General features: G+C 45.9%; 1 protein-coding gene across 2 annotated transcripts in view; it reads right to left on the bottom strand.

Moving 5' to 3' along the window:
* Nucleotides 1-17,362, bottom strand: part of LOC104074797 (alpha-actinin-1) — a 49,607-nt gene that overhangs the window by 14,613 nt on the left and 17,632 nt on the right. The window contains exons 7-13 of one of the 2 annotated variants that reach the window (XM_009575064.1): nucleotides 12,102-12,183; nucleotides 10,342-10,467; nucleotides 8,960-9,045; nucleotides 3,482-3,574; nucleotides 2,142-2,372; nucleotides 1,454-1,601; nucleotides 709-859 (exon numbers count right to left, since the gene is read on the bottom strand). In XM_009575064.1, coding sequence (XP_009573359.1) covers nucleotides 709-859; nucleotides 1,454-1,601; nucleotides 2,142-2,372; nucleotides 3,482-3,574; nucleotides 8,960-9,045; nucleotides 10,342-10,467; nucleotides 12,102-12,183 — 917 coding nt within the window. The remainder of the gene's footprint in view (nucleotides 1-708; nucleotides 860-1,453; nucleotides 1,602-2,141; nucleotides 2,373-3,481; nucleotides 3,575-8,959; nucleotides 9,046-10,341; nucleotides 10,468-12,101; nucleotides 12,184-17,362) is intronic. The other variant, XM_009575066.1, reaches the window with a different exon arrangement.

The raw sequence follows: 17,362 nt of genomic DNA, 5'->3' as shown, positions 1-17,362 counted from the left end.
GCTGCAGAGGCCAGCTCTTTACCTGCTTGCTATCCCTAGCAATCAACCTCCCGCCCTGAGGAGACCCCATTTCTCCTGGTAACCTGCATCACTCGTCACTCCAGGAAAAGGAGTGGAAGTGAAGGTTTCCAAGCCGGGGGAAGCAGGGAGGAAGCTGAGCTGCTGTGAGGATGTCTTGGAGCAAGTGCCGACCAGAGTGCACATGGCACAGTACTCCTGGGGCAACGGGCCCGGGGTCGCAGCAGAGGCCACGATGGGCTCAAGCATCAGCAGATTTTTTTCCTGCTAGAATAAGGATTTTTTTGATAAAAGAGAGCAAACTGAGAGCCTGCTATCCTCTGCTGTTTCCTCCTGTTCCTGGAAAAGTATGACAGCGTTACAACTCTGAAACCTAGCAGGCGCCAGCAGCAGGTCAGACTCTTTAGGAAAGGGTTCACAGCAGTGTAACGAGCTGGAAGAGGATGGAAACTTGGCTTGGGAATATAATTCTGCCGCCCCCTCATCAGCACCCACGACTCATCCGTTTTCTGGCCTGCTCTTCTGGTGCAGCCGGATACTGGAGAGCAGTATCCTAGATACTGTTTGGAAACACTGGGAATTCCCAACATTTTTGTATGGGAATTGATTTATGGCTCTCCAGAGGGCAGAGGGCAAAGCTGATTAAGCCTCTTTGGCCCCAAGGATGGGATGTGCGCCGGGGTGCCGTACTTCAGCTCTTGTGCAATAGCAGCAATCTGTTCCACACGGTCCTGGTGCGCAGCCAGGTCGCTCTCAAAGGCCTCGTGTTTCTTCAGCAGGGCCTTTATCTCCGAGAGGGTAGCAGTTTCGTAATCCTTCTGCTGCAGCATTGCTTCCTTACCTGGGGAGGGAGCCAAAGGACAGGGGAATGAAGGACAGGACTCAATGCCCCCAAAACCAGCTCCCCACCACCGAGGCAGTCCCGGAGGCCCTCAAAAGGGCATCTGCCCCACTCCAGACACCCTGCCCGAGGCTTGCCCTCACGCGTGCTGGCCTAGAGATGCACAATCCTCACTTTCAAACCACGGAGTGTGAGTTTGCCATTAACAACAGAGAAAGGCACATAGTGCAGCTCAACCCAGTGCTGTCATAGTTTATACTGGACTCGTCTCAGTGTGTGCAAACAGGGCTATGCTGGTCCTGCAAATGCCAACTGTAGCATTTACTGTATGGTAACTTTTCCTCTCCTCTGTAGCTCTTTTCTATCCAAAGTTCTCACTTTGCAACAGTTAGGGAATGCTGATGTGGCTGCATGATATAGCAGAACAGAGAACAAGCTGATTTTTATGCATTATTTTCTAATAAAATAATAAAATGAACCTAGCATTCTCGAGAGGAAAATCTCATGGAGGGATCTATGCGTGATCCATCTCTTCCTCCCTACATAACGGACAGCACTATGTCAGGCAATAGGAAGCACGTAGGTTGGCATTACCATCCGTCCAGGACTCATGAATAGATGCCTTCTGCCGGAACTTCTCTGCCAGGTGATCCAGCCTCTCTAGCCTCCGGATCTCATTCAACAACCACTCCTCATAGCCCTTCTCAGCCTGCTCTAGACCACCCCAGGCATTGTTTATATCCTAGAGACAGGAGCACGAGAAGAAAAGGCAGGTTAGGAGACGGGGGGGAGGGGAAGATGTACGTCAGCATTAGTCTCCATGAGCTACATGGCTCCAATTGGTTGGAGGGAGTGGATGTGGGCTTTTAATCTCAAAAGCGTTGTACAGACACGTCAGAAAGACGAAGTGCCAGACTTAAGATAAGCAGGACTAACAGCGTCAGGATATACCTGTCTGCACGAGAGTCCCTCTCAAAACACTTCCCCACATGAAACTTCAACAAAACCCAACCATTTTTCAATTAGAAAAAATGAGAGGCACTCAGACATCTCCTCATAAAGGCATGCAACTTGTGAAGAGCCTCTGAGTCCGATTTAGATACAGGGAAGCAATGATCGCTTGATCTCTCTTATTATGGCCTCACTGAACGATATTCTGTAGGGTTCCTACCAGAGAGTAGCTCACTCTGAAGGTGGGCATGCTCTGCCCACCCATGGCCAGAAAAGCAGTCCCATTTTTTAGGCATGGTTGGGGTATATACAAGCAGTTACCCCCACTCACCGAGACCATTTTCCCTTCTGAAGGCATGAAGGCTGGCCTGTTGCTGAGCCGCAGCTTGGTCTGCAAGGTGTTGAAATTGATCTCAAGTTGGCACTTCTCTTGGACCTTGGGGGGCTTGTGCAGGCGGCGGTAGTCCCGGAAGTCCTCCAGTTTCTGCTGCATGGCTTGCATGGTGTTCTCTGGAGCACGGTTCTCCAGCCAGGGGATGGTACGACGGATCCACTCCAACAGCTGGAAAGAGCAATGACGAGAAGCCTTGAACTGAAAATTGTGTTAAAACTACTTACTTTTGTTTGCTGTCAGAAAGATTCTGCCACCAGCAGGGCTTGTAAAGAAAAGTTTGACAGCTTTTTTGGAAGTACTTTTTTTTTAATGAGTAGCCCATTCCCTACCGTACTAAGTAGTACCGGTTGTTGCAGCGCTGCCAATCCAACATGCTTAAGGCGTAGCTTTCGCACAATCAGGACCAAACTATGTCCTCAGATTACACTAAAGCCTTAGAGTTCTGCTGGATTGTTGCATAACTGAAGGATGCTGTAAGTCACATTATCTCCAGAAGGGTCTGACAGGAGAAATCAAGTTCTTGCCTCCAGTTACACTTTTCCCACTCTAGCTTCCTTGAAGTCAGTGTTGCTCTTTGAATAGCCCTCCTTAGCAAACCTATTTGGGGAGCCAGCAAAATGCTAATGCAATGGGCAGTCTATAGTGTGAGTGGAGTCATGTCCTATGCTTTTCAGACCAGGCTGAAACCAGGCTTATGGGCTATGTTTGCCTTTCTGTTCTCCATCTTCCCTTCCCTACTTATCTTCCACAAACACACTCCAGTCCACACTGGGTCACTTCTGTAGTTTCACAGCTGTCAGTCTGTCAGCCATCTCAATTAACCAAAGCTTGTATCTTATACAGATTCTTTCCAACTATCAGCAAATGCGTATTTCTTTCCTCAATTATCTCCAACTTCCATTCTCTCTGATCTAATTCCTGACTTCTGCAGTAGATCAGTATACAATTTGTATGAAAAATGTTATGAAGTTGTATAGTCCTGAGGAATGCAAGTTAAATCAGCTTGATTATTTCCTTTAATTTTAGCATTTCTGCATCTGCTCTTAATAAACTGAGAAACTCAAAGCTGCTCTATGGAAGCTTTCCATTTTAAAGTAGATTGTTCTTGCATTTAAGGTAAGTTTGATCTTTCATTTTTCTCAAGCTAGAAGGGGAAAAAAAAGAATTTTCCAGGGAAACATGGGCCAACAGCATTCCCCAAGATTAGCTATCAGCATTAAACACAATTCCTTTCCACATACCACCACCCAGAAACCAACAGCACCATGGACACCTACATCACTGGCCAGTTTTTCATAGTCTTCCATGAGCTGTTCGTTTTCTTGGTTGACTGCCAGCACCTTGCAGATACGATTTGCTGCTGTCTCCGCCTGACGAGGAGAAGAAAAACAGAAGAAGAGAAAAGTGTGAAAAAAAAAAACAACCCCAAAGCTTGTAGCTTAGCTTCCTGCTACATACCTGCGGGTAAAGTCTCCTACCCTTGGCTCTAGCAACCTGTCTGCGCTTCGAAACGTCTGTACTGACCTCTTTGCTTTCCATCTGACCTTCTATAATAATTTATTTTTCCCTTCTCAGGTGAATACATTCCTTCAGAGATTCTCAGCTCTACTCCCACCCTATGTGTTGTGAGACAACCACATTTCTATGCCTTTTCTGAAGCTGCTCCTAGGAGAAGGGACCTGTTGTTTGCTTCCTACCAGAGGGATCTCGGCTGCCTCCTTACAAAGACAGGGGGTTTCTGCTACCACCTCCGCTCCCCTCACCAGCATTCAGAGCTGCAACACCAGTAACTGAGTGGTGTCAAGCTGATGAGACTCTCTACATGCTTTTACCCCAGGAAAGAACTACCTAAACAGAGTTAATCCATAGACCGGACTTTGGAAAATTCCTGATTTTGTTTGGAAGATAAAGTGGTAGATACTCCTCTTAACCTTAAATTCTGCCCAGCAGAGTTGTCTTTCAGCTTTCCCTGTATTTCTGGCACTCATTACAGGGCCACCTCCTCCAGCATCTTGCCGCATGACACCTACCATGTATTCAGGGTCTCATGATCCAGCTGAGAAGAGGATTTTTTTTTTTCCCATTCTGCGTAATCTTTCTGCTTACTCTCCCAAAACAAGTCTCACCAAAAAAGAGCCTGTTGTTACTATTTAGTTTTTTTTTTTTCCCATTGTGGGACGAAAACCATGTTCAGGGAGCTGAACATGTTAAAACATGAATTTGGAACAAAGTAAGGATCAGAAAAATCCCAGCTATGAACTCAGGAGCAGTCAGTCTGCCCTGGGGTGCCATGCATGTGTTTGGCATGGGGAACATACAGCAGGCTGATCCCTGCACAGCATGTATCTGTGGATATCAGCTCCCTTTATCGTTATCATGGTGGGTGCCATGCCACAAAGCCTTGGAGGATGTGCCCCTGTGATGGGTGTCAAGGGATTGCTCAGCACCCTCTTACCACAGTACAGCTATCGCCCTGGTCCCTGGGGAAGATGCTAGAGCTACCCACAGGACCCCTATGGAGTAGTCCTCCTTACAGAGGCTAAGTGGAGATTAAGAGGAGACGGCACATGCCAACACTACAACAGACCAATTGCGAATGCTGTGTCCTGCCTTAAAACTATGTGTGGAACTGATGCCAAAAGAAGTTTTGCTGAGCTTATAGTTGGCAAGTTTCAACCTTTTTCTATTTTTAAACGGCCTTTTATTAGCTGTTTATTCAATCTCCAAGGCCATTTGAGAAAAATCTAATTTTTGCTGCTGATGCGAGGCAGCAAGAATAGCAATAAAGTCATAGGCTATACAGTGATGTATGGATTGCTATGGTCCCAGGGGATCTGGCAATCTTATTCATTTGTAAGAAGCTGTAAAAACATATATTCAGTCATCTGTCCCTTCACTAAAGTGGGTCAGCCAGCAGATACACATGTATTAACTAAGTCAAAACACATCAGAGGGACCTGTACAGGAGAAAGAGCAATTTCACTTAAAAAACAAAAAAAATCTGTAAAAAGTGCAAACGATGGTTACATTTAAGAAAGCTTTGATCTGTTTTTAACTAAAGTTTGTACTCTAATGGAGTGCTTTTTGATATCCAGAGAAAACTTTATAGACATGGGACCAAATAGTATGTCAAAAAGACATTGCAAGAGCCATACCATGATGTGCCTAGTGACTGCAGGGAACTGGTGGTGCCAAATGTTTATCTCAATTGTCCCAGGAGAGGAGTTCTCTGCACACTCTTAACTTTCTTCTTTTTACACTCCAGGAGCTCACTGCAGCAGCAGCCAGCTGTGTGGGAGGGACCCCATTTCATGGAGGCATATTTACATGTATCTGACAATAGATGTCCTCCAGCTGCCCAAGTTTTTGAATATGTGTGTATATATATATGCGTGTTGAACATCTGTCCAAACACAAAAGCCCTCTGAATGTCAGCAATTATGACATTATTTGTATTATCCTAACAGCTGAAGTGTAGAGGCTTTCTCTCCCCTACTAGTACTTGCGTCCCAATGGTTCTTGCTTACTCCAGGCTGCTCTATGCAACAGTGTGCTGCTGCAGCAGCAGGAAAGGCTCTGTGGCCACTGTCACCATTAATGTCATGAGCAACGCGTTACACTGCCTTGCTCTGAGCAAGGTAGCACAAAAGGATCCCAGTGCTTTCAGGTAACCTCCACAAATACCTCCCACACTGCTGCTAATGAGCTGATCTGTGGTGACAGCAACCTCAGTGAAACACTTTCAGGTAAAACAAGAGTGGCACACCAAGATGTTTACATGAGGCCAAGGCAGCTCCCCCTACACCTTCATTAGTGGAGTGGAAAAGCCATTTTGGCTTCCTCACATTGCTAAATGCAATGATGCATTTAGGATGCTCACGCTGGCTCCGAACAAGTCAGGATGTCCACAAGGCATGAAGCAGCACTGAGAATATGCACCATCCTGGGGTCTGAAAGCTGCATATCTGTATTGTCAGAGAACCTGTGTGAGCTGATCAGCTTCAGTGCAGCATCGTGCTGACACATTACACTACTTGCACTCAGAGACTATGGGGAGGGCAAGTCCAAGGCATTCTGCTCAATACCAAACTGCCGTGTGATATGCACGTGCTGTTTGGTGGACTCAAAATGGAAATCTGAATAGCCAAAGTAGCAGTAATTTCTCTGCCTTTTGCCTTTTCTGTACTTCTCAACCCTGACTTGGACTGCTTAAGACGGAAGTGGAGTTAGTTGTCTCTTTAGCTCATGGATGCAGGTCTCTTCACTGAGGAGGATGATAAAGGCAGGCATTCCCATAGTGCGCTACGTAGGGAAGATGCCTGCCTGTTGCTGTCCTCTGGCCTCAGAGGACCACCCCAGAATACTGTATGCCAAACACAATCTCTTAATAAAATGGTAAAACGTTAGTTAGAAATTTTCACCCCAGAAATCAAGTTTACAAAATATTAAACCAACCAGTAGTTGCATGCATTTAGTGTGAAAGTCAGAAGCGGTTAGAAAACAAGCAAACCAACCAAAGCAAGTATACCTACAAATATATATATATATAAAAATGGCATAAAGAAAAAGCAGCCATCTACACACACAAGTCAGGCTGGGGACCCTGTACCTTCAAAGGCTCAGTATAAGAGAGTGAAAGAAGCAGAAAGCGGCTCATGGGACTTCCCCTTCAGGACTGGTGGCAGTAATGAAAAATCTGAATGAAAAATGGAGCGATATCACAGTAAGTCACCTCACCGTGCACAAAGCGGCAACACATTACAATCTGGGCTGGGGCTCGCACTCAGTAATCACTTTGCATTTGCCCAGGGGTTTGAATCTGTGTCACTCAGCAGCTGGCTAATGTACAGCTAGGGCAGCTCCAAAAAGGAACTGTGCCCCTCCTGCCAGGGCACAATTGAGTTGCTGGCCCATCACGACTGCTAAAAAATTAACAAATTATTAAATCTTTAATCTTCCCCATAAGCCAGTTAGACTACATGGGATTGAAGCTTTAATAACTAAGAAGCTCCATCTCTAGTTCTTGTCCCAGCTACTTGGTTCAGGTCCTGAGGCAGTAAAAGGTTGTGTTCAGTTATCTCAGGAGACCTAACATCCACTTAAATTGCTGATGAGAGCATGGGACCTGCTGAGCAGGTTTCCAAATCGTGGAATGGGTGCAGAAAGAAAAGAAAGGGTTTGGCGAGGGGCACAGCTGCTCCTGCAGCAAGCCACAACCCTCCTCGTATTGTGGTTTGCTGTTTCCTAAATCTGGAGTTCTTTGGGTTAAACAGACAGCATGGAGCAGTCCCTCAGGGGCACCTGGCAAACAGCAGGCCTTATCACCAGGCTGGCATGAGTTCTGAGACTACAGTCTTCCTGGGCGAGTATCAGCTGGCCAGAGCTTGCAGCCTGGTCTTAAGGGTTTTGAACTATTCACAAAGCAGGATCCTAGTGGAAAAGACGTGACTACACAAATTATGCCAAACAGGCAAGTCTACTGCACTGCTGTGGAACATATTCCCAGTTCTTTGGAAATAAGACATCATCACATAATTAATATGAAACAGGGCAAAGAACAAATAGCTTGAGCTAAAGAACTGCTCCCTGGAAGCTTCTGCCTGTGTTTGCCCTCTGAAAGCCAGCATCAGCACAGTATCTGCATCAATGCTGCGACTGTCAGCACTGCTTCGTACAAAAGAGATGGACTCTTCCTGGAGTCAGGTTAGCCATGGACTCTTCCTGGAGTCAAGCTGGGCAACGCATGGACTGTGCCTCAAATAGAAAAGGCCTAGTGAGAGAAAGAAGTTGCTGCTGGGGGAAACAGGGAGATTTTACATCTATTCGTAACATGAAGAATGCAGTCTTGAACTTCGGATTTTATTGTTCCAAACCCTACAATCTGAAATTAGCAGTGATCTTGTGGAAAGGCTGCAGCCCAGCCAGGCTGTGGCATGGGAGGAAAGGATGGACCTTTTTCTCCTATTCAAAGGATTGCAGGGAAATTGCTGTTTTGGAGGAAGTTTGCCCAAAGGCAAACTGTGACTATCTGGTTACTCTGAGGACAAATGTCCTGATGCCAGGCAAAGAGACTTTGGAGTAAAGAGGAAGCAGTGGAAAAAGGACTGAAGTTATGGAAATGGGCAAAGGAGAGGAAAGACAAATAAAACATACAGGTGGCTTGGGAAACAGAGGAGAATGACCAGGGAGAAGCAAGGAATGGAGAAGCATGTGAGTTTGGGAAAGCTCAAGGCCTGGTAGGAATGGACTTTGTGGCTGGAGCACAAAAGTGCTATATAACCAGCTCACAGATGATTCAGCCTAGGAAAAGACCACTGACCTAGGGGGGGCTGAGTGTGGAAGGTAGGATGGCAGCTCAAGGGGGGCAGGCTGTGATTTCCTGGACTAGGCTGGTTTGATTGTTGTACTTCTGAAGGCTCATCGCCTGGCCAGGATGGTGCCCACTAGTCACTGAAAGGGTACCAGACTCTGTCAGAGCAGACATTCATTCGTCTTTCGATGCCAGCTTTACCAAATGCTTTCTCCACTGCTGGGGTGTGAAACTGGAGGGAAGGAGCAGCTCAAGTCTGTTTGAAAGGACACTTACATCACTTCTCCAGCAAGACTACAGATGGCACATCCAAGCGCATCGCTGGATGCATGGGGCTTCCCTGCAAACGCCCGGGGGCGGATGGGGGTCTGGCACGTTCCTCGGAAGAGAGGAGCGGTGGGCAGGGCAGGGAGCGGGGAGGGGGTTGTTAGCGGTAAAGTCTCACCTTCTGCGCCCCTGAGAAGGCGTGGTAGTAACATGAGACATAGGTCATTATGGCCTTCTCATCCGGCCTTAGCGTGCCTATAATATCTGTGCAGAGAAGGAAAAGAGGTTGAAAGGATAAAGTAAGAAGCAGCACATAGAATAAAACAAAACAGTCATGGGTGGCGTGAGAGAGGGGGAGAAAACTTCCCATCATGCATTGCAGGACAGGCCAAACAGATTTCCATGCGGAGAGCTGGGAATTCGGATCAGAAGGTGGCTAGCAGCGTTGGCTTGTGGCTCAAAGCGGCACCCCTCCCTCCCACCTCCCCAGTCCGGGGGGATCCCAAGCTGAGGATCTGGGCTCTGCACCTTCACAGCTGCGGTCCGGGGGTCTGGCCCAAGGATGCAAATGGGCTCTCTGGAGGTTTGAACGCCCGCGCTGAAGGCCTTTCTGTACGCTGAGGAGCCAGAGATCAGCGCCTTCCTACGCAGTGCACTTCCTACACTGTATCTGCTCTGCTGCAACACGCACTGCCTGTTCCTACGGCACTGAAGTACAGGCGGCTGCTTGGTTTCGGTGAGAGATGTTTACAAGGTTTCACCCACAAAATATTTTCCTTAAGTGACTCCATTACCAACAGGAAAATGGCTAAGCCAGACACAGCAAGGACTCAACTGCCCGATTTCCAGCATGGTGGGTGAGAAAAGAGTTAAAAAAGAAAGAAATGAACAAAAACAGGCATCTCAGTCATGATAAGCAATGCTCTGTTTGCAAAATCACCACGGACGTACTCATTAGACATGCTTTGTAAGCCCCAGGTGAACTGGGACTGAATTTGTGGCACAACTTGAGAAAGCAGCAGGTTCAGACCTTGAAGCAAGGATGCAAGAACCTGCAGCGTACGTAAGGTAAAAGATAAAGCTTTGGGTATTCACTAAAGCCTCCATAAAACCACTAAGTCAGCTCCGTTCCTCCATCTTTGAAAAAGAAAAAAAAAGTGAATAGGTATCAGCATTGTTTCCAGTGGGGGAAGGCTGCAGTGTCCTGCTGAGCAGAGCATCTCTGTGGTGGTCTCCACCTTTGTGAGACCAAGCATCCTAGCTCAGATTTCCCGGGAACAGGAGGTGCAGGTCCTCGGCCATTAGGGCAGCAGTTCGGAAGGCAAATGAAGAAGGCAGAGCTCCCCACTCCCTCGGATTTGTATGCGTCATACGTAAATGCCACTGGAAGTACCACTGAGTATAGGGCAATGGGACTCCTGGCTCCCTTGCCCCACGTATTACGTCTGGGGCACCACTTTGAACCAACAGCCAACTCTACCAAGAACATAATAATAAAGATGCCCGTAGCTAGAGAGGAGAGAGAGAAAGAAAAAAAGGTTTGGACATTAGCAACGGCACCAGGTGTGCTCTGTGGAGGGAGCTTGGGATCCTGCGATACCTTCTGGGCTCCTGAGAAGGCGTGGTAGAAGCTAGAAACATAGGTCATGATGGCTTTCTCGTCAGGACGGGCAGTTCCAACAATGTCTGTCAAAAAAAACCTCACGTTAAGAGCATAATCAACTGATGGGAGGAAAGCAAAGGAGAGGGAGAACCACAACTGTCCAGGAGGCCTGCTGGGGTATATGCTTGTCATAGCAACTCCACAGGGCTTCCCAGCATTCCCCAGAAGATGTGTCTCTCTCAGAAGCCAGGATCACCCTCGTGGTTCCCCTCCCTCATGATAAAATTGCTTCCAGGGTCTGGCCAGGCTAATGCAGCCATATGTCAGCATGTCTCGTGTCACAGCACTTCCCTGTCCTGAGAACACTACTGTGAATGGTGGGTTGAATCAATCCAAACTGGCAGCAGGTTGACATGGCTTTTATAGACGTATTATACTGCAATTCCTCCACGCAGTTCTTCAGGAAAGATACTCTCTCCCTTCCCTTCCATGCCCCTCGTCCTCCATTTCAACACAATGATGGCTTGAATTTCAAAAGGGCCTTTCATTAGTTTCACGGGAAACTCAACACCTCCAGAGATCAGAATTAATGGTATGGAGGAATGCACATTAGCTCCACTCCATGAGGGAGGAGAGTGATCAGGAAAGAGCAATGGGAGCTCCTGCAAGGGGCCCTCTTCATCACTGCTAGTTTTGCTGAGATCTGAAGCTAGATCCACTTATTTTGGAGGTGGCTTTATTTCCTTCAGAATGGCAGGAAGCACTTGAATCTACTTCAGAAACCTCATGATTTTTTGTGACCTCAACTTGATGAATGCAGGGAAACCAAGACTCATCCCTGGGGATGGGAAATACTGCCTAAGAATATGAACATCCTAGTTACCCAAATACAGGTTCACTGGGTTCAGCTGTCCTATCCCCACCTTTCCCCCTTGTTCCTCTCACTCCCTTATTTAACAAAAGCCTTTAGCTGCTTCTCCTGTCCAAACCAAGCCTGAAATACAGCTTCTACCATTGAAACCAGCTGGCTTCAGGCAAACAGCCAACAACCAGTGAACTATTTCAAGCCGTTGTTTGCACTCCAGAGTTACAGTCTTCAAAGTCTGTTGCCAAGCTGGTCCTGACAACGCTCTGAAAAGTAATCCTTGCGGTCCCAGTGGCCTCAGGGAAGCAGTCACAGTCAGTAGCAAAAGCACCTCTTAACAACATGGATCTCTGCCTTGGTCTGCAGACCCAGGGATCTTCATGCCCAACACTTCTGAGTAGTCAAGAAGAAGCAGTTTATAATACTAATATCATGTCCCCAGTCAGAAGATTGCCAGCAATGTCAGAAGGAGCCCAGAAAAAAAAAAAACATTCTGGAGTAAAAGGAATGCAGTCCTACACCATACATTAACTCAGCATTAAGCCTGATTCTTGAAAGGGAACACTTCAGTCAGCAGGGGACATAGCTAGGCATTACTCATCTCTGCCTAGTGTGTCAACCCCCGGCTAAGATCTCCACACCAGACTCAGAAGACTGAGGGGCACAGGAGGAAGAGGGAAGCAGAACATGTGATTTATTATTCCATTGTAACTTTTTCCCTATACATTTAGTACATGGTGATGGAGGGAGCATTCAGAGGTTACTGAATTCTTGTACAATACAAGTCCACCTAGAAGAAGTGGGAAATTTCCTGAGAAAAAGCAAGTTAAAAGCCACTGGGTTCTACTTTACCTTCTGCGTCCAGCATCTTGGGAATATCCAGATATTTCTCAGCCACATCAAAAGCTGTGTTTAGATTAGTGAGAGGATCATCCTGGGAAAGAAACAGAGCCAGAGCATCAGCATCAACTTGTGACAAGGTACACAGCATTTCTCTCAAAACAGAGCTATTGTGCTTGGTTTGGTTCAGGTAACTGTGCTGTCCAGACAAAATTATGTGTGAATCCTCACGTAGCAGGATGAAATAATTAGCTTCCTTTTGAAAGCAGAGCCTTGAGACTCATGATACGATAATTAACATATAATCTATGCACTTGCAACAAGAAGGAATAATACATTTTATCTTGAGCCCAGTTTAAAGTAAAATTAGCTTCACATCACACTGATAGTAAACGGTCATATCTCACATTTACATCTCATGTTTATATTAGGTTTGCAACTTCCATTTTAAAGAATCGCAGAGCAGTGTATCTGTAAGAACATCTAAGCAATACTAAAATAGTAACAACATCTGCAACGGGTGCTGTCCTTAGCTAGTGTACAGTTTGTTGAACACCAGTTGAGTGGGAGAAAGAGAAATGTTTTAACAAATCTCCTCAAAATAAATATATATAAAAGTACCCATTTTGTCTGAGTATTGCTTTTCCTCCTAGGCGCTGCACAGGACTTGTCATTTCCTTAGCACATTTCTATTCCTCTATATATAAACCTTCTGCTGTGGCAGGATGCATTTCAGATACAGACATCAATACACAGTAATCAAATCCTAAACACAGTTAAATGTGACTTATCACATCATGAGTCATATCACAAAGGTAACTAGATTTTAAAGAGCCACACAAGAGAATATGAAACACAGATGTCACTGGAAATGAAAGACCTCTGCAAATTGTTTCCAGCACTCAAACGTAATGATCAGCAACAAGACACCTACCAACCTGTAGGAGACCCTCATACAAGCCTGATTCCCATATTCCTGTATATCCATGATACTTAGTTATTCTGAAGGATCAATCCCTTCATGGATGACAAATGACATTTGCACTATCAGTTTCTGCTGTCGAGACAGGTGGCTTCTGCTGGAGGAAAGGCTGTGCATAAACTGCTAGTGTTTATTCACCATGTTTGCTAAGTGTCTTTCGGGAGAGAGGAAGGATGGGGTGGTACTCTCCATATTGTCATTTGTGCCACTCACACTGAGACCCACCTTAAAAATTAGGAAATAAGGAGTATAATTATTTCACCTTCTTTCTACAGTGGCACCCATGTTCTCTTTCTTTTCTATCTGAGATCATGTGCCTTTGCTTATTGCATTGACTTGGAAGATTAAGTGTGCCTGAACTCTAATCAACAGGCAGTTTCCTTTGAACCCATCCGCATGAAAGATGAAGCTAGGCAGGCTTGGGCAGACAGGGTATGGGTGTGCAGAAAAGTTCCTTTATGGTACTGGTCATTATGTAGCCCTTGGATTACAGCCTTCATGAAACTAGGAAACTGAGCTATTCTGAAAAGCAGTTTCCTGCAGCATTTCCCTAGGAATTAATGCATGTATTAGGTTGGCATCCCATATCAGCATCATATTCCTTTGGGTGAATGTCTCCAGTAGACAGCAATGTTTCACCTACCAAAGTAAATCACACACAAAGGCCATCAAAACAGACACAACCAGTGATCCATATTTAGTCCACTGGGACAACTCAATATTAAGCGAGGAAATGTTGCACGGACACGCTGTGATGAAACCAGTAGCTATGACACATGGTAACAGGCCCCCACCTCAGTGTCAAATAATACTTTATCCCTATATAATACACTTTCAATGGTGACTACATCAGATATATCTATATCCACCTCTTCAGAATTCAGCAGCGGTGCAGGCAGGGGATTTTTACTATTCTCCAGCCACAAGAAACCACCCTATGCCATGGAACTAGAGGCTGGTACCATTTCAACTTCAGCCTACTTGTCTCCTGTGCCTGCTGTGGAGAAATCTCTATGAACCCAGATTGTAACCAAAAGCCTTATTTGAGCTTATATAATTTAAGCTGGTATATAACATAGCTTGTTCACTATGTGTAGACAGGGCCTTAGCTCCATTTAGGAAGGAAAAGTAACAGCCTTTCTTTCACTCAAGTGCAGGAGCATCCAGAAATGCCAAGTGGCAGCTCCTTTGCCAGTTTTCCCCTAGCCCATGTGCCATTTTCTACTTCTGTAGAAATGTCACCACTGTGTACCAAATTTCAACCTATGCTGACCGTGACCACCACGGCACTGCTAACGCACTGACAGAGAGTTTAGTATTAACACAGACCCTTCCTTAGCACAGACCCATCTGAATGAGCTGCCTGAAGATCTGTCAGCCTCTCCTGGAGGAAAGGGAGGAGCAAACGCACTGCAGATAGCTTTCCTATCAGTTTGCAAGTAACAACACCAGGAGCAATGTTGCCAAACGTTAAAAAGAAATTTTAAGCTGGAAGTTGGGAGAGGTTTCCTGATGGGAAAACTTACTGAGCTTGGGCACTCCCAAAGGAAGGGCTGGAAGTCTTAACATGCGGGAAACTGGAGACTCATCTAGATAAAGCCAGCAGACTTCTACTTCATATGTAAGAAAGATGTGTGATCACATAGTCTCCTGGGGAATGAAGCTAAAGATAGCGCTACTGAAAGCAAGCTACCTAAGTCCAAGACTAGCTCTGAGATGAGCAGAGAGCTAAACCCGAGCAAGACCCTGTTCCCTGTGGGAAAAGCTTCACCCCTCATGGGCACTGGAGCTGCTCATCACAAAGGTGATGCTTCTTTGTGCAAGAGATAGGGTTTCCCTGGGGGCTTGTCCAAGACTACAACAGGGTCTCGAGCCCTGTGAAATTCCTCCAAACTCCACCGACTTTCAGTTCTATCCCATTGTACACCAGCTAATCATTATTTCAAATCACCTGTTTCAGTTGACTTCCATGAAAAGGGATAAAGTAGTAAAGACTGGCTTGGCAGCTCCAAGCCTCGCAGTGCAGCACTGCAGCACCACGGCTGCAGGCACACTTTAGGGACCCAAAGGCAGCAGAGCAAACAAAAGCTAAGTCACCTGTCCCTTGATTCGTTCCACAGCTGAAACACACACCCCAGAAGAGCATTGACCCAGCTGAGGTTCTGCAGAGGTGCCTCGGTTCCCACTCTGCTTATGTGAACATAGAAATGGCAGGGACACAAAGAGGAGCACTAACTTGCCAGGCTCTAGCTGGGCCAGCTGCAACGAAAGCTATAGTTTTACCATGGAGGAATTACGGTTTTAAAGGTGGCAGACAGCAAACCTGCCCTAAACAGATGCCCACCTGGCACGTTCTCTCTTTTGCTGACTAAAGACTACCGCGGCTCCTCCTCTTTCACCACAACCCTAACTCACACAGGGAGTCTTCTCTCCTCCTCCAGCTATTTCCAAGTCCTTGCAGCACACAAGGTTGCCATGGCAATTATTGCAGTGTGACATAAAAAAAATCTTCTATTAACTAGCAATCAGGAAAGGAGATGGAGGGGGAGGAAAACAGAGAGAGAACAAGCACTACTATATCTGCCAGAGTTGAAGACACTAGGAAAGGAATCCAATTGGTACAACTCATGTTTTCAGGAATATCTGTAATAAATGCATCCAACACAGCAGTACACAAACTGCGTTTCTATATGCATTGCGGTATATGAGAAGGTGTCTGAGTCATCAGTCAACCATTGTACTTGATAAAAAGATCTTAGATGCGGCTCACAGTTGAGCTACAGTCGGGGGTAAAAGGAGTAAGGGAAACCCCATCTTCTGCATATTCCTCACATGCAGACCATGAGTTGAATCTTGAGATCTTATCTACAGCAAGCTGAACAATAGCAGACAGACCTGCACTGAATAGAAACCATCTAGCTAAATAAGTAGCTGTGGTGTCAGGGAATCACTGACACCAAGATGGGTGGACTTGCACCTTTTATTTTGGGGCCTGGACTATACAAGCGAGTTCAGCTAGGCAGTGCATGTAGGCAGAAAAGAATTGTGCTTGCTCCACTAATATAGCTAGACTAGGAAAAATAGCTAGGAAAATAAACTCAGTACAAAACTGTGCTGACAAAATAAGTTGCTAACTTCTGGGAAGAAAACATGCAGCTATATTGGCTACCTTTTGCTAGCATACGCTGCCAATACAGAGTCTGTAGCATACATACAGCCTCTGTGAAGGAGCAGAAAACACTAAAAATGCACAAGAATGCTACCCAAATAAGGAGGTACAATGCAGACCTCTTGGCAGCTTGGACTGATGTTCACCTCTCTATCTTATACATTTGTGTGTGTGTGTACACAGAAACACACACAACATCGCCAAAGGCACACACAACTGAGATGCCATTAATCACTCCCTAGAGTTGGAAGAGACCTGGAGGTGCACCTCTAATCTATTATCCACTGTGATGACTGCTTCTCAGCAGCCTTTCTCATGTCTTTGTCTCCAAGATAAGTCCCCTGCAGAGCCAGGGATGATTCAAAATGTTGGGGTTGGTGTGTTTGTTTGTTTGCTTGTTTTTGAGGGAAGGTGGAGAGGGTGAAGCAGGCCTCAAGGAGAAGGGCAAGAATCAGTTGAATTGAGCCAAAGGGAGGAGAAATAAGCGATAAAGGAGGAAACAAGTGACAGAAATAGTCCAGGCAGACACTGTGTTTAGGAAGGTGCCATGTTCATACACTCTACAAATGGGTTTCAAAGATCTAGCATAAAAAAGGCAACTTCCTTTCAGCACACGTCAACTGCCAGAGCTGAAGGCTAGGCTCTGAGCTAAGTTCTTCCCAACTATTTGCTCAAGATTTCAGCTGTGGTAGAGTTCTCAAACATGCATTTAATCTCATGCCTTTAGAATAATCAAGGCAGAACAACAATAAAAATAATACAGAAAGAGTCAGAAGACTGCAAGAGGGCAGAGGGAACCCGATGAAGGATGGGATGAAAGGCAAGTGGAGAACAAAAGATGCTGGTTCCCTTTAGCCTTACTCCAAGGAAGACAAATCCCTTCCCATCTACATTGATTTTGGCTAGGACAATCGCCCTCTCTTTCATCTTAAAAAGCCTGCAGGCAATATGACCAAATAACTTTTCTTCCCTCGCTCTCGTTCGCTTGTGTTTGGCTTAGGGCTTTGTTGATAATGGAGAGTGCTGTAGCACTTACCCAGCTGGGTTTGTCAGACTCATATTGCTTAGCTGCTTTTATTTTCCCAAGACCAGGCACTGAAAATGTAGCTCTAATAATTCCTT

Source organism: Fulmarus glacialis, unplaced genomic scaffold (assembly GCF_000690835.1).
Source record: "Fulmarus glacialis isolate BGI_N327 unplaced genomic scaffold, ASM69083v1 scaffold2663, whole genome shotgun sequence".
Taxonomy (NCBI): Eukaryota; Metazoa; Chordata; class Aves; order Procellariiformes; family Procellariidae; genus Fulmarus; species Fulmarus glacialis.
Note: the sequence above shows the minus strand (reverse complement) of the source record. Positions and strands in the feature narration are given on the sequence as shown.